Source organism: Neopelma chrysocephalum, unplaced genomic scaffold (assembly GCF_003984885.1).
Source record: "Neopelma chrysocephalum unplaced genomic scaffold, ASM398488v2 Primary Assembly neopelma1_139, whole genome shotgun sequence".
NCBI lineage: Eukaryota > Metazoa > Chordata > Aves > Passeriformes > Pipridae > Neopelma > Neopelma chrysocephalum.
The window spans coordinates 2,050,029-2,074,761 of NW_020897801.1; the positions used below are offsets into that span (position 1 = coordinate 2,050,029).

Consider the following 24,733-nt stretch of genomic DNA (forward strand, 5'->3'; position numbering starts at 1 on the left):
GGATTTTGAGACCACTAGGGGTTTTTATCCTTAAGTGTTCCCACTGATTCATGTGCTGTGGCAGATTCCATAACAGCTTTATGCCTCTATTTACTTGTGTGTGAAAGGTTAATGATTTGCCCCTACAGAGAACAATGAGAATATTAAATTAACTAATATTTACTAAGATGCTTGCCTAAGATATTAATCCAAAACATATGTCCTGGGCCCCATGACAGAGGGGACTGGTCTGTGCATGAAAAAGTCTACATGACCTTATAAATAGAACTCCTGCTGAGATTGGGGTACAGCCAAAAAGTTGCTCTATAAACATAACTTTATTGTCTCCAACTTGTGCTGTGGGGGAGGGGGAAGAAAGGGTAAGAATCTCTCATCTTGCCTCTCCCGTCTCATACTTCCCATGTAGTGACACAGTGAGGGATTTCCCAGTATGGAACAGGAAGGATTGTTCCAGATCTCTTAACATTGCTGCTGAGTAGTCACAGAGGTGCAGGAAAATTGCATTCCCATCATAAAGCACAGTTTTGCCCTAGAAGCCATGCAGAGTGCAGTTGTAGGAGATACTGTTCAAGTAAAAGAGCCTCTGGAAAACTCAGGAGGAAAATACCCTTGTTCTCTCATCCACAGCAGTAATTCCTGCATTTCTGAACGCTGCCGAAAACTGCATGCTGCAAATATAGCTACTCTGCCCACCTCCTTGTCCCCAGTGCAGTGCCTTTTTCTGCAGGCAGCAGAGATAATGATGTTAGATTACTCTGGGATAATAGAGAGAGCGTGTTAGGAAAATGTTCCCAGCAGGGGCTCTGAAATAACTAGCTATCCCTGCCTGGATATACCTCAGGTTTGTCTGTATTCAGGATGTGCTGCATCTTTTGTTTCTGCTGATCGTATAGCAGAGGTAATAGTGCTGAGCTGAAAGTCAACATCCAGACATGTTTTGATATTTGTCAATGGGCTGCAGCTCAGTCAATTGTATTGCATTTCATAATTGAAAAATTAAACTGGCGGCGCACTCGCACCCCATCGATGAGCACTTCATGTCAGAAGGAATTAAACAAACAAGACAAGGTTGCAAATGCCGTGTTTTTGCCAGTAATGTTTGGAAGGGTGAGTCTGGTTCTGCACTCAAAATGGGGTGTTGGTCAGAAACTGTAAATATCATAATGTTTAATTTCAATGGGTCATTTCTAGAAAAAATAAATAAACTGTGAAGTTCCGCTTGGAATTCATTTCCATTCCCAGAAATTCAGATGTTATCATGAAGGGATAAGATTAACCAACCACTGCTTATTTGTATCAATGACAGTCTAAGATTTCTCTCAGTTTGGAAATATGCATCATTAATCTTTCGTTCTCCTCCTACATTCTGTTTTCAGAGATGCTATTTATAAAACATGGTTAAAAAACTTAACAATAAGACTATTTCTATAAAGTAGAGTAGTAGAGTAAACAGAAGTAGTAAACTGTGCCCTGGATCATCAGCATCAATTAGTGGTTGCTAGCAAATATAATTATGAACAAATTTAGGGTTTTTTTGGCCCAGTTTGGGAATCAATGCTATTTCTTGTTGGTAAGCAGCATGTTTCTAAAGCTGCACTGACATTTGCTGCTGGGAGTAAGAAATAATCCATGAAGTTTCCACCACTTTCAAAAGCAGAAACATCTGTGGGAGACCCAAGAGTCTACTGGCAGAGTTCAGCTGCATAAATGCCTGTAGTTCATCAGCTTTGCTCTCATTAAAGATTTGATGTGAACTATTATAAAGAGGGTGATTGCAGGACACAAACACCTTTCAACTAGTTTAAAGAAATGCAAACTCCATTACTGTTGTAAAGATTTTTCAGATAGAAAATTATTAAAATGGGCTTAGATGTGACACTAGAGAGCAAGTAATTGATCCACTGTGACAAGAAACAGGTCAACTTAATCGCATGAAACAGGAGAGAGCACCTACATAGAGCAAATCTAAAACTCAAAAATCTTGTGTCCCCATACAAGTCATTTCACCCTTCTAAACTCACAAACACCATTTGAGAAAAGAGAATCAGGAAACACCCTCATTTTGGAGGCCCAACCAATGAAAATGCGAGGAGTATTCCTTTTCCATGGATGATGGGCTGAGCATCACACGCTAGCCCTGAATCCGGGCCCAAGGAGAGTGTAGGCAGCTCCACTCAGTGAGTCAGAAGGCCTGGGATAACCAAGGCTGGTAGGTCAAACCATATGTGTGGGCAAACGAAGGTAGTAGCAATGCAGGCGCTTGAACTTAGGCATCTAAGTGACATTTGAGTTTGCCCTGTGAGACCTGGAGTTGATTTTCAAACAGTTGTTCCATGTCTTGTCTAATTACCATCCAGTATCACCAGGCACAGTATTGAGAAGCCTCCTCCATCAGCGGACTAGAAACACGAAAAATATGCTGTATGGAGAAAAAGGGATGAAGGAGTATAATAAGCCTCTAGGACCCCCTTGCACCCAGCAAAGCACTGTGTAGGTACTACCCAGCTAGAGGCTTTTTTTTTTTTTCACTCAAGCAAATGTCTTTCCACCTTTGACAGCACAGAGAACCTAAAAAAAATTCTGGTTTTCTGTTGCATTATAGATTGTTCAGATTATGTTTATATCTGGTATCATCCCCGTTTGTAATGAAGGGTAAAGAAGCTTAATTTTTTTTTCCCTTTAAATCTAAAGGGGACAGGAGTTGTTATCTTTTATAGATTAGTTGAATGTATATTGATAAATAGCACTGCGTGTCCTTCAGTGCTGAATATTGTTATTGCTCCTGCTGTCAACTCAAATTCACCTCATGGAGCTTTCTACCTCTCTGTTCCTTGCTAGGCAAAACTCTGTGAAAACAGCAATCTAACTATCCAGTGGTAGTATGGATTGGGGCTGATACGAAACAAGATTTTTCTCATAATGCCAAAAAGAAAATATAAAAAATATTGAAACTTGACTTAAAAATACTAAGAAGGTTTGAAGGAATAAAGAAGATATATGCCCCATCTCCTTTCCCCTTACACTATTCATCTCTCAACTCAAACCTTAAAATAAAATCAGTGCTCTCTTTTTTCTTTGCTGTTACATGAAAAACTCAGTTGGTCTTTCTCTCTGAGCTAGACATAAATATCAATGAAGAATGCACAGCAGTGACTGCAAATTCAGATACATTTCCTTCTGAGCAGTGTGAAGGACTGATTCTTTTTTTCCATTACACAAAAAAAACATCCCTCTCAACTTGCTGTGATTGTTGAGTAAAATCATTAGGTTTTGAAGGGAGTAAAATATTTTGTTGTTGTTGACATTTTTAAATGCCTGGAGAGAGCTGAATGGGCAATTGTACACATTCTGTTGTCTACCCTACTCATGTTGTTACTTTGCAAGGGGAATATTTGCATTGTCTTTTGAACCTAATTTGATCAACTAACTAGAGTAGTTCTGTTCCTCATGGATGGAGAATGATGCCGTCTCCAGAGGGAAGTTCTCGCTGCCCACCTCAGGGCTCCTGCTATGAATCAATGTCTAAAGAAGCTTTTCTCCTCCATTGACTGTAAAGGGAGTGAATCTATGATCCCCTTGCAGGAGGAGTCCAGAGCAGTGATGGTGGAAGGAGTTACAAATGAGAAGGTGATGTTGCGCTAAATTGAATTAGGACAAAGACAACACTGTGAGCATAACAGAAATGTGGTTACTATTGTTCAGGTGGCTTGATTTGGTCACCTTCCCTTGATCACTATTAGAAGGCTATGAAGGAGGCTTAGCAATTAACACCTTGAGGTTATGGTACCTGAAAAGAAAATAAATAACTGAAATGGATCATTGATTCTGACCCATGCCTCTTTCTGATCCCTCAGTGTGAAGGTTTACAGTGCAGTATATTCACTTTAGTATTCCAGGCAGTGCTGTAGCATCAGGAACACTTTTCAGACGAGCAAAACTTTATGTTTTCCAAGAAGAACTTTTGGTGTAAAACCTTTTTTTCTCAGCCCCATTTCACTTAATTTTCTTTTCAGCAGAACAGTGGACTAATGATGTAATATTTCTTTACTTTAAGATGCTGCATGCAGGATTACCAGAGCTAAAGAGCATCCAGGATCTGAAATATGTGTATGACAACCTCCGTCCTCAGGACTCAGATCTCCAGGCTACAAGCTACTTTACAAGGTAAAACCAAAATATAATCTAGAAACCTTATCTTCTTCAGGCATGAAGCAGTTTTTCTGTTATGTTAAGAGGTTGTAATCAGGGAAATTACACAAAAGGATAATTGGTCTTCACATGTTTACTTTTAAAAGGTCCATTCCCTATGCATGTTATAACCAATTTCCTCACATTTCTGGAAGAAACAGTTGTTCATTTGTTTACACTTGTATCAAGTCACTTAGTCAGTGCCTAGAGATTTCTTAGGCTTTCATGATGAAACCATCCTGGTTTCTCTCTGCTTTTAAATGCAGCAGCTACATGCAAATGGATTTGGACTGCATAAAGACGTTCAACTTGTTAATGGGCTGTGTGAGAGCCTTGAATTTCTGCGTTTTACTCCCTTTTCTCTTCTTCTTTTGTCCTTCTATGCTGCCTCAGGCAAGTTACTTTTTCTCTACTAGCCACAGTTTCTCCATCTGCAAAACAGTACTGGTTCTTCCTTTTAAAGATTTAGCAGATCAATCACAGAAAAGCATTGTGTGTGAATGTAGATACATTTGAAGCTTGATTTGTGTTAGGATAAAGAAACCTTTCCCTTGTTTGTGCTAATGACTGTGGATTATTGATGAGCTGCAGGTGATGTGCATAAAGTCAGTTTAAAGCCCTCAGTCCTGATCTCTCAGGTCAGACCTCTGCACTCCATATAATTCCAGCTGTTGATGTGATGATGCTGTGGATGGAAGCAGTGGAGACTGTCTGGATTTGAAAATTCTCTTTCCTGTTCTAGGCAAAGTATGAGAGAAAACCTCCCAGCCAGAGCCTGCCCTGAGCAGCACCATCATTCCCCAGGGACAGCCTATGAATTTACGCTCCCTGGACACCCCATACAAAACCAACTTCTGGTGCCTCCCCTGATGCAAGTGCAGGACACGTACCCAGTTCACAGCACTGGACTCCGAATGAAGGCTCTTTTAAAATTCCAAGCCCCAAAGGACATTCCCATAAGGCAGCACAGTTCTGTGCAGGGTGCAGACTGCCTTGAGGCAGGAGCAATCCCCCTGCCCTTCAGCACAGCCAGAGGGAACAGTGCAAGGGATAAAAGAGATGAAAGCTTCAACTGGAACAGCTGGACCAGTCTCATTACTATTACAGGGACCCATATGAAAGTTTTGGGCTGTTTGAATTATGCTGTTTATATGTCTCCTTCCCACGTACTAGAATCTGCTAGAATCTGAGAAAACTGAGGCAGCAGGTTTAGAGAAGGCTGGAACAGGGACCTAGAGACTTTAAGGATGACTTTCTTTGGAAAGCAAGAGAGGAACTTCTCCAACAAAGCTATTGTTCCATTACTTTGCACACAGCATAGCACTGAGTTCCTCCTCCTTTAACACTTGTTTTTTTAATCTGCTTTCACTCTTGTCCCTCAGCAAGATTGTTATATTTTAAAATTTAATTACAGCTTCACATTTACCATCAACTTCTACCTTATCCTTTCCTTCAAAATTTTACATATTCCCAAATTACAGACTTACATTTCCACTTCAAATAGGAAATACGCACTTTCTAATTAAATTGTAAAAGTTTTGATTCTGTCAAATAGTTTGGGTGGTTGTGTCTGTCTCTCATGGGTGAAAAATCCAATTCATTTAGTTAGTGAAAGAGGGCTAGGATATACATAACAAACAGGAAAATCTGAGCCTTCAGAGTGAAAATTGCGTTAGTGTCATGCAAAGCTCAGAGCTGGTGCCCTTCTGGAGGCGGCAAGGATCAGTATTGCTCTTCAGCTGGATAAGATATGGTTGGTGTTGGCATCACTGCAGCCTTGCTTAGCTGGGAGACTGAGGATGAAGACTTGGTTCAGGACAGTTGAATCTCCACGCTCTTCCTTGGAGTTGGGCAAGGTGGTTGTGGGTATTTTGAGGGTTAGGGCAAAGAAGGTGAAGGACTTCAGAAAGAGAATTTATCTGCAGTCTTCCTCAGCCAAAGCATGTGGAATAACAGCAGGCATTTGCAAGGAGATGTGGCCCAACAGGGGTTTGGAAGTAAGAAGAATTGGTGTGCTTTGTTGCCTGGTAGAGGTTTGTATTTGGGATAGGAAATCCTGTTCAGCTCAGAGAGACTATTGGTAGGACTCAGAGACCAACATGTCCTTCTTTCCAGTAGATTAGGGATGATGTTAAGGAAATGGAGGCTTTCAGAGTGGAAATTCCACTCAATTCCTGCACATCAACAAAATGGTTCAGACCTCTGCAGTGCTCTGGGCTCTGTTCTTATTTGAAACTGCATTTTCTGCTGTGTTCAGTGAACTCCAGAGCTGTTGTTCCAATTTCCTTTGAAATGCTGAAGTGTAGATTTGTTGTTGTCCATAGAGATCATTACATCGCATAGAAAAGTCAGGTATTGCTGGAGTGCATATTTTGTTCATTAATATTCTTAGGATATGTTTGTATTATATATGCTCATTTGCAAGAAGAAAATCACTTTACCTTAGCTCATGAATTTCCATGGATTCTATTTCTCTTGGAGCTTTTTTTCTCCTGCTTTATTCTAATTTCTATTCATTTGAACATCATTTGTGTTAAGTCAAAAAAATATATTAGCATTTCTACATGTTTAAACATGGACAGAACATCAGGCTTCATGTCTAGTAGTATTTGAACTTCTGGAAATTTTATCCAGGCACTTTCCAAAATTAAGACTTTAGGATGGCCTGACAACTAGATCCATGCAGAACTTGCCCCTGTGTAAAAACATTTTCCAAACGGCTTCTAGGAATGTTAATATCTTGAGATTTTTGGGAGCTTTGTGTTACCTACATCGTCTTTATTGCTGTCCTTCAGAAAAATTCAGTCTTATGTGCTTGTTATACAAAATATTGATGTTAAAAAAAGGTCCAGTTACATACTTCTCATGGTCATTCTGTAGCTTATTCATCTATTTTTCAAGCTGTCCTTAGAAAGACAAGGAAATTGGAAGCTCTGATTATTAGCACAGCTTCTAGTAGCTTTTAAATCCCTTGCAGTTTGTAGCTCCTTTTTCTCTATAATTACTTTCAAAAACACTTTATTGTTTTTCAAATGTTCTTTTCTAGACAAGGAGTGTGGTCATTGGAATGTCAAACACTGCCAACAGAAAGTTATTTCTTGTTCTAAGTACAAGGTAGTTATTGTAATCTTTCAGATTCAGTCATATAATGTATCTACTGAAAATCCCAATCTTTGGCAGTGGAAATAGGAGAAAAGTATTTCTCTGTATTTCTGTGGAAATGCATTGCTTTTAGCAATTTTCTGAGTTTGGTTTGAGCAATAATAGTGACATTGCCCCTGCTGTTGTTTAAAAACAACGTGAAATGATGAATGATGTCACAAATATTCCTGGCAGAACAGTGTTAATTTGTTCTTTGCTGTCACCTTTTTAGCCAGCAGAACAACTCTATCAGAGTTTGAACTGTAACATACTGACCCCTGTCAGGATTGTGAAACGTTCTGTGTTTTACTGAATTCCTTTAGTCCCATTCTTGATTTAAGATATGTTCAGCAATCTGTGGTCTCATTTGTGCACTGTGTTCTTCTCACCTCGGGTCAGTTCCCTGTTAGGAGCTGATGAGCAGCAGTGTTAAGCCTCACAGCTCCCAGCCTTCTGGAAGGTCACACCCTCAGGTCGTGGATAAACAATGCACCAATTGAGAGTTAAACAAGAGTTTCTGTGTCTCCTTGTCAGGCCCGTGCACCTCGTGCCAAACGAAACATCGTTGTCTCTCCAGCATCTGCCCTGAACTCAGTTTGATCCTTGAAACTCAGTTTGATCCTTTATCCTCCCTCTTTTCCCCTTCCCCTGACAACAAAGTTTTATCAGAAACTGGAAACCCATCTTACCCCTGGATATAAATTTTCTCTATGGTTTTCTGCAGATGTCTTCAAATGTCAGGATGGTTTGGGACACTGCCTGACATTTTTAATGTGCCTGCAAAGGGGTGTATTTAAAGGGGTATTTAAAACTGTTTTTAAGAGCATAAAGTTAGCCTAATGCAATGAATGGAGTTGATTTCAATTGATTGCAGTGTGCAATCTAACCCACTCATAGAAGCCCATGAATAAGAGATGCAGGGTGGATCTGGCAATTACCAGGGAAGCTCATTGCATATCTTCAGCAGCTTGATTGAGGGAGGTGCTGCTTGGGTCAGCTGCTGTCTTTGCTTATTTATTAATGGAGTAATTTGTTAGGTACTTCTCATTGCCCAGGTCAAGCATATACACTCCAAGCCACAAATGCCAGCAGTTTTCAGACTAGACAATTCACAGTAACTCCTTTCAAAGCATGACACTAATCTCAAACTGCACTCAATTCCTGTTTCTCAGGTGGCTGCAGATATTTCAGCAAGAAATTTCCCAAGCAGCTAAAAAACACAGTGAAAGCTGATGGCATCTGAAAGAGACAAAAATACAACACTAAACTTTATATCAGTGGCATTGAAGTAGTTTGTAAAGATTGTGGTATATGTGCCTCAAAGGAACAGAAGGCAGACTTCCTCCTTGAATTGAAGTTGTTCGAGGCATTTTGAAGGCTGTTGCACAATCTCCACATACCACCAGCTCAGGGGAGAGGAATGTCATCTGTCCTGGCTCATGGGAGGACTAGTAGGGAAACTAGACTGGAAGATGCACTTCAGGAAAGTACCTGGTGTGCTCAGCCTGTGGGATAAGAGTTAGTCTGGAAGTAAACCTGGATTTTAAAGCCTAGCAAGTCAAGCGGTAAAAGGAATATGATTATTGCTTGTATACAATCACAGTGGGAAATAAAGTACTAAACTGAAGGGTTATCAGTGCTGTACATGGAAAGGATACCAACTGTCCATGAATACATGTCACTGAGAATTATAAAAGGTCTGTTGCTCAAAACAGTAATATTCTGGAAAACTCTGTTAAGAGCTTCTGGGGCATATACCCAACTTGTTTTAAAAAGGAGCCTGGTAAATTCATGGATGTAGAATGTAAATGAAACAACATTCATTAACATCTGAGAATCCCATGAAAATAAATTTTGCTCATTATCCTCTACATTATTTTCAGGCCTAGATGGAAATGAGAAGCAGGATAACATCAAGAATGATCAAGAAAATTATTCTGAAGTTTGGGGTGAATAATAATTATTACATCTGCTAAGACTAAGATCTTGAATAACTAGTAGTAATAATGAGTGTATGTGCTGTGTAGAAATGCTGGTGTGTCCAAAGAGATCCAAGCACCAGCCCTCAGAATACCAGTCCATAAGAAATGGTCTACTTCTTAAAAATCAAGTCACTATCACTAGTCACTGTTGAAAACATTAACCAAACTTTTCATCCATCTCTGTTTACACAAGCAGCCAACCAGTCTGTTCGTATTTTACCTGATACAGTAATTTGACAGTTCTGTAGAAAGACTGAGAGCCAAATCTGAAATTCAAAGTCAATTCAGCAGGTGGAAAGCAGAAAGTCATTACTTTTCAATAATCCCAGATATTTAATTCACTTCTCTGAGAAGCAGGTCAGACACCAATGTGCACAGTTATTATCGTGTGGAAAAATATCTTTTTTGTGCCTGAAAACTGTGTTAGCAATATTGTGTTTCACTGCTGATGTTACTCCAGTTAATGACCGATTCCTGTTTTCTTCTGATTAACCTGTGCTTTTGATGTCCTTTGTATTGGTCACTTCTGTTTTGCTTTCTGTGGACCATCAGGTACTAATTCTCTAAGCAGCTTGGGCTACCAGAGCTCTGCAATAAATAAGAAACCTTTTATCATCTTTGCTAAGACAGAGCCAGCTTTGGGCACAGCCAAAGGTGGTAGTGGCCAGGGAGCAAGAGGACCTTGACAAGGAATACCCATGACCTTACCAACTTCCTTTCACTATTGCTAATCTTAAAGTGGCTACAGAAAAAAGAAGGTGTGTGGGGAACTGGGGGAGTTCAAGGCAAAACTTCCACTGCTGGTCCTCAGGATGAACTTTAAAAATGCTAACAGAAAGGGGAATCAGATACCACAGCGTGATAAACTGGGTCATTGAACTAATCCAGGCCAAAAATATACTGCAAAATTTCAAAAAGATACGACACATAGGTTTGATGTACCCCATTGTTCCATGTAGAGTTAGGAACCAGCTTTTGGCAAAGAGGGTTCCCGTAAGCCAATTTGTCCTTGAAAGAAAGTGCAGAGAACTGTAACCCGAGTTATTCTACCTTGCTGTGAAGACACGCTCAGAGATGGCATCGGAATAACAAAAAGGCCCTTTCAATTCCTTGTTGCTGGTATGATATAGGGATTGCTGAGTGTTTTCTGTTCTAACAAACAGGACTGCACACAGAACAGAATATTGAGAGGGGGAGAAAACAACGTAACTTCTGTTTTTATTTGATTTTAAATGTGATATTTTAAAATAACTCACAGGAAAAATTTGCAACAATGACAAAACAAGCCTCTGTTTAGATTTAAAGTATATGATTAGCAGTCTGGGTTTTAAAAGTATTTTGGAAGCCTAAAGGACCCATGAAAAGAATAGTGGTACTCTGATATCAGGCTGTTCTACGGAGTGATGATGTCTGAATTAGTACTAATTTATAAGCTGAGGCCTGCTTTATGTGAATTAAATTGCACCGTGTTTAGCTGAAAAGTTATCGTGTCTCTTATAGTAATATGGCTGATTCCCTAATTGCTTTGCTATTATATGGCCAGTTACAGATTCTATAACCTGATATCTCAATGACTTAGGAAGTGTTTCAGTTACACATTAAATTAAGTATGTAAGAGTTAAAAAAAACGTTCACCTCTGATGCAGCCTAATTAATCAGCATTGAATTAATCTTATACTAATGTTTTGAAATTAGGTTTGTTTTCTTGTTTTACATTTGAGTGTTAATTTGTTTAATTTATTAAATAGTCTGCATGTATCTGTTTCTGGAGAATGTAATTAATAATTAAGATAATTAACCAAATCAGTTCAGAGATACTTTTCCTTGTATTTCATTGAGAAAAATATATACATCTTCTCAGTTTACCATGCCTGATTAGTGTATGATAAATTCACACACTATTTTGAATAAAATCTGAATTGGGGGGGAGGGGGGCAGTGAGCTGGGGAACTATCAGTAGGTAGAATATTTTTTCTGGTGTGGTTGCATCTGTGAAGCTACAGACTTTGGCCAGAGCATCTAAGATCATGAAAATTAGGCTAATGTGATGAATGGAGTTGATTTCAAATGATTGCCCTACGCACTCCAACCCACTCAGAGAAACCCATGAATAAGAATTTAATTTGAAATGACAGGTGAAGCATTTGCTCAGCTTTGAACAAGGGATGATGGAGGTGGTTAAGGATATCATCAGCCCTTGTAACCTACTTAGATATAGTCAAAAAAACTGGAAGAAAAAAAAGAGAAAAGAAAAAAAGAGACAGCAAAACCCTGACAATTTGGTAGAGGTTTGCTGCCATATGGCCTGAAACTAATGGATTGTTGTTCTATAGCATCAAAACCTATCTTGAATATCTTCAGAGAGCTGTAGAAATAAGCAGGGAAACAGAAAAAAAATTACCATCACAAATTAATAGGTCTTAACAATTCAATTAGCAATTGAATTCAAGAGGGCAAGTGTTTTCTAATGAGTACTGCATCTTACTCTTCAAAGACCTACGATTATCTTGCAGTGTTATTTCTCAAGTCAAGTTCATTTTGACTTTAATACACATTTGCAGTATATATCTACATGTATATCTAGGTTGTTTTTCTCTATTGTGTCTTTTCTGATGAAGGATCTTAAAACTCTAGGAAACCAGAAGTGTGTTCTGGCTTCCCTTGCACAGGGATGAGATGGAGGGAGATACCAGCAGAAAAATTCTCTCTCTTTATTTTTTATTTATTTTTTTTTAATTCATCTTAAGCAGTTCCACAGGGATAGAGCTTTTAAGAGCTGGGTAGAGGATTTAGCAACACATCATGCACAGCTAAATCACAAATTGAATCCAAGAGCCTTGCGCAAACACGTGTAAGTCCATGTGAGGTTAGCGCAACCAAAAATAAATATAATAACTAGTGCGTTCTCTCCTAGCTGTCAAAATGAACACATGTTGTTCAACCCTGGAACCCCTCACAACACACGTGGAAATGTTCTGCTTGTCTCTGTTGTCTGCAAGAAATCTGATGGTATCATGCTAATGAAGAATAACTGCTCCAAGCTAAGTCATGAGACAGGCTATGGCAAGAGCACCCCTTTAAGCAGTAGAGCTCTGGGCTGGATGTGCTGCATTGCTGCAAATAACAGTGACTGGTGTTTATGTGGGTATGTGTTTGTGTGAGGTGGGCTTTAGAATTTGTGATTTTTTTGGTCTTGCCTTCATGAGAACAGGGATCAAGAAATGGAAGAAAGACAGATGCATAAATAGCACCTCTTCTGTTTGTTTGTTTGTTCTTCAGGAAAATAAAGGAAAGTTTGGAGTGCTTCCCTGTTAAACTCAATAACTTGATCCACACGCTTGTACAGATGTCAATGACAGGCTCTGCAAAGCCTCCAGCTCCAGAGGCTGTCCCCCAAGAATGGATAATGCTGGACTCAGAGAAGTCAATCGCAAGAGCCACCATTTTGGGATTCAGCAAAAAGCCTGACACTGTATGTATTATATTCTTTCCTTGCCCTCAACGCCTTGATCTTTAACGATTCCTCTGAGAGCTTATATGCTCTCCCTCTTCCTTTATAGAAGATTTGCTTGTGCCACATTAAAGGGATCATGGGATGAACAGCGGTGCCATAAGCAATGAGCTACCAGAGAGAAAGAACACTAGGCAGGCAGATATTTGCAGGGAGCCATTAAGGAGAACAGTTCATGCCCTATAGTGAAAAATAAATCAGGAGCTAATTAAAGCATCCAGAAGGAAAGCATGGCACAAAATTAGGAAGCCTAATAGAAATTGGAGGCTGTTATATGATGCTTTAATGGTGCACTATTAGTTTTCACACACTGCAGTGATCTTTCAGCGTTTGAGTTGTATGCTATCCAGGCAAGTTTCTCTTTCTGTGCGGCAAAGGCTGTGAATTACAAACTGAATTCTCTGGCACTTGGCACTACATTAAAGCAAGGTTTTTCTTTGTTAAAATCACTCTATATTTTCTCCTGTACATTTTTTTTAACGTGCCTCTCCGATCATTTCTCTTTTCTGCCTCTCCCTTTTTCCCAACACAGATATATCTAGTCCAGGTGGTGCAAACCTGCAACGTGGTCACTTTTGTGGAAAAATCGTTCGACCAGTTCTCTAAACTTCACAACCATCTCCAGAAGCAGTTTCCATCTCATGCCCTCCCAGAGTAAGGCAGCATATTAATGAATGTTATTCTACTGTTAATTGGTTCTCTCTGTGCTCAGATAGATCTGTGAGAAGATGCAGGGCAGACATATTTTTAGAAACACAAAGGCAATGCGACGTATTCTATCAAGGCTTCTATTCAGCCCCAGAACAAACTGAATCATAGACCATTGTGACAGTCTAGCTTTTATTGTTCCTTTTTTAATGGGAGGAGAAAAGGGAGAACAACTTGGACCTGACAAAACTATTCCTGAAGTCAAAGGATAAGTGGTGTTGACTCCATTAAAGGCACGATGAGGCCTTTAATAGTTTTTATTTTCTTCATGATGCTTATCAAAACTCATAGAAAAATCCATATGTTAAAGCAGTGTTTGCATTGGAATATTTACAGTGGATCAGAACAGAAACAAGCCAGTCTCTGGCACTGGCTGGCATGAACAACCTACTTACAAAAAGATGCACATATTCCCCAGCTGAGAAATATACGATAATCTTGTGTACTATCCTGGCTCCAAAACCCAAACTTTGTGCCTTGCATCATTCAATTTAAAATCTTTTGGAAAACATGCTGTCATTTAATGGATCTGAGTGCCATTATTTGCAATAATTCTGAATATTACTTTTTGTCCAGGTGCATGTCTGTTCCTGCTTTTCATTTCTGAATCTTATCTCTTCACAGTTTCCTGGGACAGCGAGTCCCGCAGTTTATTTCTCTCTTACGTAAAACTGCTTTTCCTTAGGTAATGATTGGCCATGGCTTTAGTAATACAAGTGGAGTTATTTTTTCTACAAATATCATACACATTATACTGAATCCCCCATTGAGAATAAAGTAGTCCTCTCTACGCAGTCATTCTGATTCCTCTGGTACAAGCCCTTTTTCAGGCTCTATCTACAATAAAACATAAAGCTGGCCTAAAATACAAGCAGTTTACTTGAACCAAGTTGAGATTCAAGTGATATCCTTGAAAAATATAAAGGTCTGGCATTTGACCCGCAGTACACAGCCACAAACAACATGGTTTTGACTTAAAGTCCAAGAATTTCAGATCCAAATTTTATATTCCCTCAAGCTTGTGAGAAGCATTCAGGTAAATGGCTTTAGATTAGTTTGTTATAGAGAATCTTTCTTCTACCTGAGGAGACTCCAATTTGATTCATTATGACTGGCTCATATGAACTGGTTTGCAGCAGCTGATGAGAATTGAAATTTCACTAAACAAATACTACAAGTGCTTGAATCATGATTTTGATTTGCAGATATTTACACACTAACCTTTAGGTTGTAAAATAAAATATTTAACAAGTACCTGTTTATGGCAGTCCTTTGAAAGAAAATACGTTTCTCTGTAGAAATGCATAGACCTCAGAAACCCTGTAGTGAATTTCAAAAGTAGTACTAGCCGTTTTTTAGATAAATCTAATTTTAATAAAATCCCTCACAACATTTTCACAAAGAGCATTTCAGAACTCACAGAGGGTTAATCTGCATATACTGAGGCTGTCTCTAAGAGAACCAGGGCTTTGTTTTCATAATTCAGTCCCAGCAGTAACCTGTCAGTGCATGATCTTCCCCCAAGGTTGTGTTAAAGAAATTCATTTTATGATAGTTCTTGATAGCCATGTTTTTTAATGTTAAAGTTTTGGTTTGTTTTCTAACAGAACTTCATTAATTTGAGGCTTTTCATGTATCCCAGATTTTATCCTAATAATAAAAAACTAATTATTTCTTTAGAAGGAAATTGTTATTATTACTGAAACTGCCATACCATATCAGACCATTAGTCTATCTGTGTGTTACAAAGCTCCAACTCTGTCTGATGCCAGATGCTTCAAAGGAAGGAAAAAGCCTTGTTCCACAATATAACCACAAAATCAGTTTAAAAATGTATGATTTAAAAAGTAAAATGTTTATTTTTACTAGAATAATTGGAGCTGCTTACAGAAAGGACTTGGTTTCTGCTTTGTATCGATTCTATGAAATTGTATATATTTATGTGTCATTAGGAGAAAACAATGCCATATGAGAGTGCTTCATACAAGTGCCAAATACTGACTATATTACAAGAAACTAATGATAAAAGCTCAGAGTTCTTAGAATCTGAAATTTTGCTATTGACATGTGAACATTCAGCCCATATTTACAAGCCAAAGCACAGCTGCCCCAAGCAAGCCCTTGTATTCTAGCACCCTCCTAGAGAGGGTATTAATTGCATTTAGTTGTTGTTTTGCAAAAGGCCAAAAATCTTTTCACCCAGGAAAGTATTCAGGTGACATGATTTGTACACAGAACAACGTTCAAGCTGACAAGTAGGGAGTGGGATCCTCTGTGAAGGATGTCTGCACATGGTGCAAGTTTATGTTTTTCTGATCCACTTAAGGTAGATGCAAAACTGAATGTCAGATTGGGAAGTTCACCTCTTCTAACACAAGAGCACTCACAAGGGCAAAGCTGGTTTCAGCCACAAACACAATTCAGCAGAAGCTCAAAGGCTTCCTAAAGAAGAGTCCGGTGCCACCACAAGGTTCATATTGTCCTTCACTCCAGCAGTTATTGGTGCTATCAATCAGCAGTTTCTCTGTCCTCTGTTTGGCCACTGTGCTTAGGATGCATCTTCTGGGGGCCTGCATTTTACAGCCAGAGCCCTCTCTTTGTGTTACACAGTCTAATTAATTTTAAGCTGCTTCCAAACAGCTCCTCCCTATAATCCCTTGAAAGAAGTCCTTTTGTGCCCCAGAGGGGAACCCGGAATATTCACAGGCTATCTATGTGTACCAGATGACCTGGGCTCTATTTTTATCTGTGCAGCTCGTATATGTCACGATCCTGGGTCATATCTCCCACTTCCCCCCCTCCTTTATGTGTCCTGCCACTGTGATTTCATGAGGCGAGAGTCGCCTCTTGCTGCTCATCTGTGCAGCCCCTCACTGAGCCCTGATCCTTCAGTGCCATGGGCAGAAATAATGAAAAGTTCATACAAATGTACAGTATGCTGCTGTCATCCTGGTCCCTTGCTGGTGTAATTGCAAACTAAGTTATACCAGCACTGAGTTTTTCCTCACGGTATTGCCCAGCTGCCTTTCTAAAGGCTGGCCAAGTGTTCCTTTCCAATGTATCACATGCTAGACAGCTCCTTAGTCATTTGTCTGAAGCCTTCAGATGCCTCTTGAGGTCTAGTGGATAAACAAGGTTGTAGGAGAAAAAAAAGAGGTTTGTAAATAAGACACAGTTGACTATTTACAAGTGGGGGTGGTGGAACATGAAATATAATCAGATCAAAACTTCTGCCTTTCTCTATCCCATGCATTAGAGGACATAAAGCATAATGTTTATTATGAATCCGACTATTAGCAATCCATATCACAAAAGCCATTACGTGCAATTTAGCACAGATAGCTTTTCTAATGCTCCTTCGACCTGAGAGATAAATACCCTTCATCAGGGCAAGGTTAATATAAATTGATTATGTGTATTGTTAAAAATCTAACCTTTTGACTGATTTAATGTGCATTGTCTCTAAAATGCAAAGATGATTCGAGTAAAAAAATGTGAGGTTTTGACATTTTCAACCACCAAAGCATCGGAAAATTGGCATAAGGCCATTCTATGCATGTGATTTATTTACTAAACTGAAATTAAATTCGTCTTAATAAAAATTCAGCAAGACCATTACTTTTACCATTGTTATTGCTATTGCTTTTGTTGGGATTGATTTTTTTGCTATGACAATCGTTTGTTTTCATATATTGCTTTTATTAGGCTAGTGCCTGAAATTACATATGGGATCAGGGACCTGCTCTGAAAAACCTATCTACACTCTAAATAGCTGAGGTAAAAATGCAAGCAATGATATATTCATCAAATTTCACATTGTTTCTGTAGGGCTTTGGTACTCAGTGTTCTGTTGTAAGGCTGTGTATAGCATGAGCTCTGGGCTGAGATCAGAGATCTCTTGTGCTGGGCACAGTGAAGAAAATGGGGAGGGCAGTGCTTTCCTTTTTCATAAAGGCCTAATTATTTAGATATCACAAAATGCAAATAACTGCCTTTTAGGTTTTATTTATTTACTTACTTTTAAATTAATGATTTAGACAGAAAAAGTGCAACAGTGTGAAACAAAATATCAGTAAATTATTAGAAGAACCAGAGTGAGAGGGTAAAAAATCCTCTGGACTCTGTACCCATCCCTTCCTCTACCTGCCAAACCACTTAGAAAGTCTTGAGTTTCTTCTGTTAAGTAGAATTGGAAACATTTTCAGCAAATGCAGTACAAGAGTTACGCTTACGAATATTTTTCTTTTGCAGGTTTCCCCACTCATGGCATTTACCTTTTACGGATCTTGAACATAAAAGAGTGAAGGATTTGAATCTCTATCTGAAGCAGCTATTAAGTGGCTCCAGGAAACTGGCTAATGTGAGCATTTCTAGTTGGTTTTTTTAGTTTGCATATGACTTCTAGTGGCGTTGTACCAAATGATTCAGGAAGCCTTCCATTGCCCCATTTGGGGAAAAAAATTACGTGACACATCTTCTAATGCAGCTCTTTTGGGATGGAGCCATTACAGCATTCATCAAAACTTAAGACAAAGACAAGCATGACGGAGAAATAGTTTATTAGACCTGGCAGGGCATTTTTCAGAAAAACTTTTCTTCCTTTGCTGCCATCGAAAAATAGTGATTCACTGAATTTTTGACAGAAAGGAGTAGGTTCTGAGGAATGTAATGTCTAAAAAAGGAGTAAGCTTTGAAATATTGAAAAGTCTGATTTTGACAGCTGTTAAATGAAAAGTTCCATTCTTTCAGCCCAGAAATACCCATTTCAAAATGTGGTTACCATGTAGAAGAAATTGTTTTGCAAACATAAGACCAAATACAGACGGTTTCAATATTAACACAATGATATATTGTGTCCATTAAAATCGGGATTTTCTCATTTTTTATTCATTATTGCCTTCTGAGATTTGAGGTTCCTCTGTTTAAAAGTGGAAAGTTTAAATGGTAACAAACATTGTCTTTTCATTGTCTGGACCAGGACAAAGCCTTATGCACCTCAGCATCATAAAAGCCACGGCTGAGAGTAGCTAAGGGGCCTCTGCCAGGTGAGCCATGTCATGGCCTCAGGACCACAGCTCAAACTGGGGCTGCTTTGGTTTAATAGCAGAGACAGTCTAGGTTATGAAAAGAGGGTATGTCAGGATGTTTGTTCTCCAAAATTTCAAACGTCTTGCAGGAGGAGAAAAGTGTTTGCTGTCTAACTATAAAATTTTCCCAGCTGCGACTGTGTAATGCAGATTAAAGAGGAAATTGTCCATATGCAAAACGAACAGGATTTCTCTTATTGATATGAATATAAATTCTGAGCCCTGTGTTGAAATTGAGAAGACTTCCAAAGAGGATAAAAACTATTTGTCTCACAGAGTTACACCTAATTTGGTACAAACAGCTGACTTGGGTGCTTGGCTCCTTTGGCTGAACCTGCCAAATAATCTGCGCAAGTATGGGTTGATTGTTGTGCAATTAAAACACAAGAAGTCCCACCTCAACATGAGCAAGAATGTCTTTGCACTGAGGGTGGCAGAGCCCTGGCACAGGCTGCCCAGGGAGGTCGTGGAGTCTCCCTCTCCGGAAACATTCCAAACCTACCTGGCCGTATTCCTGTGTCACCTGCTCCAGGTGCCCCTGCCTTGGCAGGAGGCTTGGCCTAGATAATCTCCAGAGGTCCCTTCCAACCCCAACAATTCTGTGATTCATTTCTGACGCTCACGTTCGGGTCGTGGGTTTATTTTACATTAGTGCCTTTTGGTCACAGCTGAGGGAAAGCTGATATAAGCCTGTGACCTAGAAATGAAAAGCTGGGTATCTTCTGCTGTGCTCTGGGCTGCTGGAAGGTACACAGATTTTTCAATTTGGGCCAAGCACTGCTGTGTAGAAGCCTAATCTTCAGTTGAAAAATTATACTGCTTAAGGCCCTGGGATAGCAATGAAAACATTTCCCGGTCACACACAGAAACTTTGTTCTCCCTCCCACTCCATGATCTGTGCATGGGTTAGTGATCAGCCAGAGCATGCTGCCTTGCAATGGGTTTCCTAATGCCCTTTGTACTCCCTTTATGGGCCTGCAGCATGCACCCATGGAGCTGGGGACGTCCTCCCAGCACATTGCTGCTGGGACACTGGGACACAACCACAACTAGGGTAGTCAAAGGTAACTGTGGGCAGATCTGCCTGGGGACACGTGCTGTTGTGGCTCTGAACAAGCCCAAGGGGGCTGTTTCCAGGCTGGTACAGCCTGTAGCACTGAACCATGAGGAGAAGAAAGCGATTTTGTGCCTAAGAGGGCTGCGCTGCTCCTGGTGTGCTGGACTTGGAGGGCACGACAACAAACGGAGCAATGAGCTGATTGTTTCCGTCTGTAAAGTGCTGCTACACGTGGGAAATCATCTTGCTTACCCCCGTGCAGCTAACCTGCAATTCTAGATGGTAACCTTTAAAGTTATTGATACTCCATAAACATTGAATCATTATTTTTACTTCAATATGCTTCTCCTGCTGGGAGATGTGAGAAATTGAGAAAATACTGACGTGTTCTGACCCACTTAGAACAAGGAGATCAGCCGGTGGGTAATTTCCTTTGTATTCTTTTTTACTTTTCACTTTGGTATGACTCTTTTAAAAAAGTGTCATGGTGTCTTCTTGGCTTTAACCTGAGCAGAAAACCAAGCTAGGAGGTTTTCTTGATAAAAATAAATACAATTATTTTGTCTCTTTTCATGCCTATGACAACTTTGCAGTCAAATTTGCCCTTTTTCTCAAGTTGCCAAGGAGCCTGGCTGAAACCATTTAGTGAGTTGTCTGTTCTCAAGCATTACCAAAGTGTCATTCCTATGAAATAGTAAAACTATGTAGGAATAAATAATTAATTCCTAAATTGGTGAAGAAATCTGGTAAGAACAGCTGTCTGTAAAGCAGGGTTCCTTTTACTTTCTCGCCACAGTCTTTTCTTTATGCTGAAATGTACTTGTACTGTATCGTAGCTGTATTGTAGCTGTGCAGAAGGCTGGAGTATTGTCTGAGATGGAGAGAAGAGCTTTTATTTCATTATAAAATACCCTTGTTATCACTGTAAACACATTACCCTGATTGACTAGACACCATTTTCAGCTCTGAAAGATTTAGTCCAGTCCACACAGGACTTGGTTCTACCAATTACGTAATTATAAATCCTAGAAATGAAGAAAGAATCAGATTATATCCAAATTCCTTCCTCAGTCATGCCTTAAGTGCATGCTTTTTAGTCCAGACTAAGTTCTGATTATGCTAATTGTATTATAATTAAGAGTATGTCAGAATGTCACTGACCTTTTCTGCTAAATGGTTGGAATGAAGGAGTAGAGATGGAAAACATCTGCCTTCTCATTTGCACTGAGCTCAAATGGAATGAAATGTTTCTTTACACCCTTCTTTAATATAGAAACTTTTCCTTTCTCCATCACTGAACTTTAGTATCAGATGCAATAAATGCAGACACATCAGTTGATGGAGATACTTTGTGTTGGACCAGTTTAAATGCTTCAATATGCTCATGCCCATCCCTAGTCACAGCATTTTTTTTAAGTCTGTAATTTGACTTTGAGCATGAGCCTCACTCATTGACTTCCTCTTTGATATTTGTTGAAGAATTGCCTGGAATAGGAATGATTTTCCTAAATTCAGGTTAACACTCTGTTATAAATAACTCCACCACCAGACTGTATACATGAACAACCAGCTGTATTCATTACATCAATCACTAAAATGCAGAAGCTGATGCACCTTCATTTTGTACTGAGTCAATTAGGACAGGATCAAAAACAGGTTTCAGCACCATTTTTTAGTTTCATTCTACTCCTCCCAAACCAGTGGCAATATTTATGATCACAGTGTAAGAATATTTAGGTTTGGACCAGTTGCACCATTGCTGACTGACTCACTGCCTGCATACACTGAAGTACCTGGGTTTTCTAGATCTGCAAGGCAACATCCTCAACAATCTTTAGACTTCTGGAGTTTTTCTTCATGAAATGGCAAAACAACTAAGTGATGTCACCAATAAGAGGTGAAGCATCAAAACCCAATGAATTGAAGCTTGGTAACACAGAAGATGACAAAAATATACATTCTCAAAGTGTAAATCAAATCTGTGACAAAAGACAGCTGCTGCTGACTACTGTTACATTTTTCTGTTTCACTCAACTGCAGCTGAGCGATGGGCTGAGTGGAGATTGCAACTCAAATCTCCTAATATGAATTAGGGCTGCCCTGGTGGCTTGTCACTGTGTGGCTGCATTGTAGAAGGGTTATACATTGCCTGGGGACACAAAAGCAAGGTAAAGCTCCATTAACTTAGTCTGCTTTTGGCCCTGGTGTCAAACCTCAGCATTGACAAAACTGAACGTCTTCATGCTTATCTTGGAAAGACAACTTGCACGTGGCTTGGGCATTGCAAGTGAAAAATCTAAAACTGACCCTAAAGCAATGTTTTATGTTGCAACTATGTGCATTTGGTGCCCTCAGCCAGCTGGTAACATTGCATGGATAATCTTCCCATCTCTCATCATTCAAAAGACGTGGTATTTAATTTGTGGATATTATATAGTTATTGATATAATAACTATAATATAATAACTGGCTATTATATAGTTATTGATAACACAGCTCAGACACTAGATGTACACACTGATCTTGCAAAACTACGTAGTCTTAAACAAACTGATGTTATTTGTCCCACATCTTTCACATAGATTTGTTTTCTGTGCAACTTCAGGGGGCTTGGATGTTTGAGGGGGTTTGTTTATCGTGGTGAGGGCATTTGACAAACATAATAGTAAGTGCAGGTGCACAGTAGGCTAATCAGTAAAAAAAAAACAAATTAGGTCTTTTGGGGTTTGAGTCTGTAAAGGTTTTCTGAGTATCCAAATTAAGTAAGGACTTCGGGGGCAAAGATAAATCTAATGCAAGCAGGTAAGAAAACAGTGGCAATGTTTCAGCTATGGATAGGTTCTATAAACAGCTTTATGGTGACTTATAGGCTGTATAAAAGGCCTTTAAAGAGGGTGTAAATGGAAATGATTGTAAATTATGTTCACTCATTTTCAAGCATACAGTAAAAATGAGGACCGCAGCATTGTTCTAGAGTGAGTAATGTTTTACACTGTAAAAGTAATCACGTTTGATAAGAGCTTCCCATATTTCACTTGCGTTTTATTCACTGGCACTACTCAGGGTTTGCAGAGATGAGAAAACAGCTCCCACAGTGCCCGTGTGGGGGCACAGAGCATGGTGGTACAAAGTTCCCCCCGAGGTGTGTGGGTCCCTTGAACTCCCACCACTCCTGTACTCCCACGGCAAGGCATCCAGCAGGTCCAAAATGGGGAGGGTTCAAAGTCCTCTCTTTTCCGCTGTCCTTTCCTGAAGTTTTAACAGCTGCACCAAGGTCAGCTTTTTCTGGTTTCTTTCTTTCCTGCTGATTCTCCATCCTGTTAAAGTATAACAGATGCATGGGTGTTCTCTGACCCCAAATCTACTCTAACACAGCTGAAAAGAAAGCTGAAAGCAGAAGGGAGGCTGCTTTTCTTTCTATCAAAATTAAATCTGGTTTGAAATCTAGCTGTGTTTCACTACCAGCAGAGTGCTTTTCTAGTTAGTCTCTGATGGAGAGCAGTAGACAAATTCTACCCTGCTAAACTGGTGTAAGGCTGTGCCAGCCCCCCCAGTGCCACTGAAATTGTTTATCCTAGTGTAAGTAAAGGTGGAATTTGTACCTTTTGAGTTTAATGGCTGAAAAAAGGGGATGTGTGAGTTCTAACCAAACTGATCATATGTACCTGGCTGCTCCCTTATAGGCTAATGCTATCAAGTGACCTTCACAATATCATTACCTATTAAAAACTGTTGTCTTCTTAGGTAAGAATGGTTAGACAAACTATAGGAGGCATTCCTAAGAATCCATATGTAGAGAATTTTCATTTGCTGATTTAAAGGTAAAAATTTCAGCAAGGAAAAGGGTGAGTGGGTGCTTGTGGTCATCCTCAATGCCTGCCTATCTGCCAAGACCATCACAGGGTCTCTAAGATTCCCACCAAGGGTCACGTTTTCCTAAAAAACAATTGCTTGTTTAGAAGTGGGCTCTATCCACTTTATACAGTGTGCCTGTGGTCATACACATGTTCAAAGCTCTAATATACCTGTTTCTATTCAGCAGTGTAACTAGATGCATGCTTAATTCTGAGCTTATACCGTCCCATTAAGTGGGGTCCAACTGATTGAGGTCCCACTGATTTAGGAATCACCTGAAAGTTCAGTGTGTGCTTTGGAGCTCTGCTGACACAGGCTGAACGTAAGGTACTGACACGCTTTGCTGGTGGAAATCTAAATGGTGGAGTCCTGCAGCAGGCAGATTAGCACAGTTCAAGGGGAAATTGCTGTCTTATGAATAACAGCGTGCAAAATGCTTATCTCCCCAAACACATAGGAGACATCCCCCCCACTGCTTTTGAAGCACTTAGCCCTGGACAGCCTGCTTCATCTGCCCCTGCCACATGACCTATTCCATTAGGTTTTTGCATTCTTTTTGCTGCTTCCTCCTGAGCTTCAGTACCTGTTGAGTGTGATGGACATACAGGCAGGGAAAGCTTTGCAGTCAGTGCTGTGGCAGCAGCAGTGTACATGCCTGTCCTGTTCATGCCTGTTGTGAGATCTGCCTGAATTCCACTCCTGTACTTAAACAAAACATCATTTTTTTCAGAGCCTTTTCTGCTTTAGAATGAGATTTTGGAACTATTGCCTGAAACAATCCTTGCATCTCCTATTTACAAACCTCTCGGTTCACGTATTTCCATTTATTGCAGGAAGAGTAGGTGGAGAGGAAGCAGAAAGAACACCATGCTGCTCAGTGTGGAATTTTTTATTTCTCTTTCAAGTCAGTTTGTGTATCTTTCTTTCCAGCTCCTGCCCACTTCTCTCAAGATCTTTGAACTTGAAGGGCTACTTGAGTTTCTCTGCATATTTTCCTGCTGTCAAATAAAGTCTGGTCTGCTAAAAATATACTCTCAACCCTGGAGATTTCCTGCACATGGGACTTGTGCTGAAAGAGGGAATGAAGGTCCCACAGGGAATAACTTGCCTGTTTAAAGCTACTGGAAGCTGAAGCAGGTGTATGGGCTTTCCCCTGTAAGCTGTCTTTATCAGATGAGAGAATAGTTAGTCATGCTCAGACAGG

At 39.7% G+C, this 24,733-nt stretch overlaps 1 protein-coding gene across 1 annotated transcript in view; it reads left to right on the forward strand.

The window, feature by feature from the left end:
* PIK3C2G (phosphatidylinositol-4-phosphate 3-kinase catalytic subunit type 2 gamma) overlaps positions 1 to 24,733 on the forward strand; it is a 206,943-nt gene that overhangs the window by 150,489 nt on the left and 31,721 nt on the right. Inside the window, exons 25-28 of the mRNA XM_027699722.1 lie at positions 4,055 to 4,164; positions 12,591 to 12,783; positions 13,355 to 13,476; positions 17,782 to 17,890. Coding sequence (XP_027555523.1) covers positions 4,055 to 4,164; positions 12,591 to 12,783; positions 13,355 to 13,476; positions 17,782 to 17,890 — 534 coding nt within the window. The remainder of the gene's footprint in view (positions 1 to 4,054; positions 4,165 to 12,590; positions 12,784 to 13,354; positions 13,477 to 17,781; positions 17,891 to 24,733) is intronic.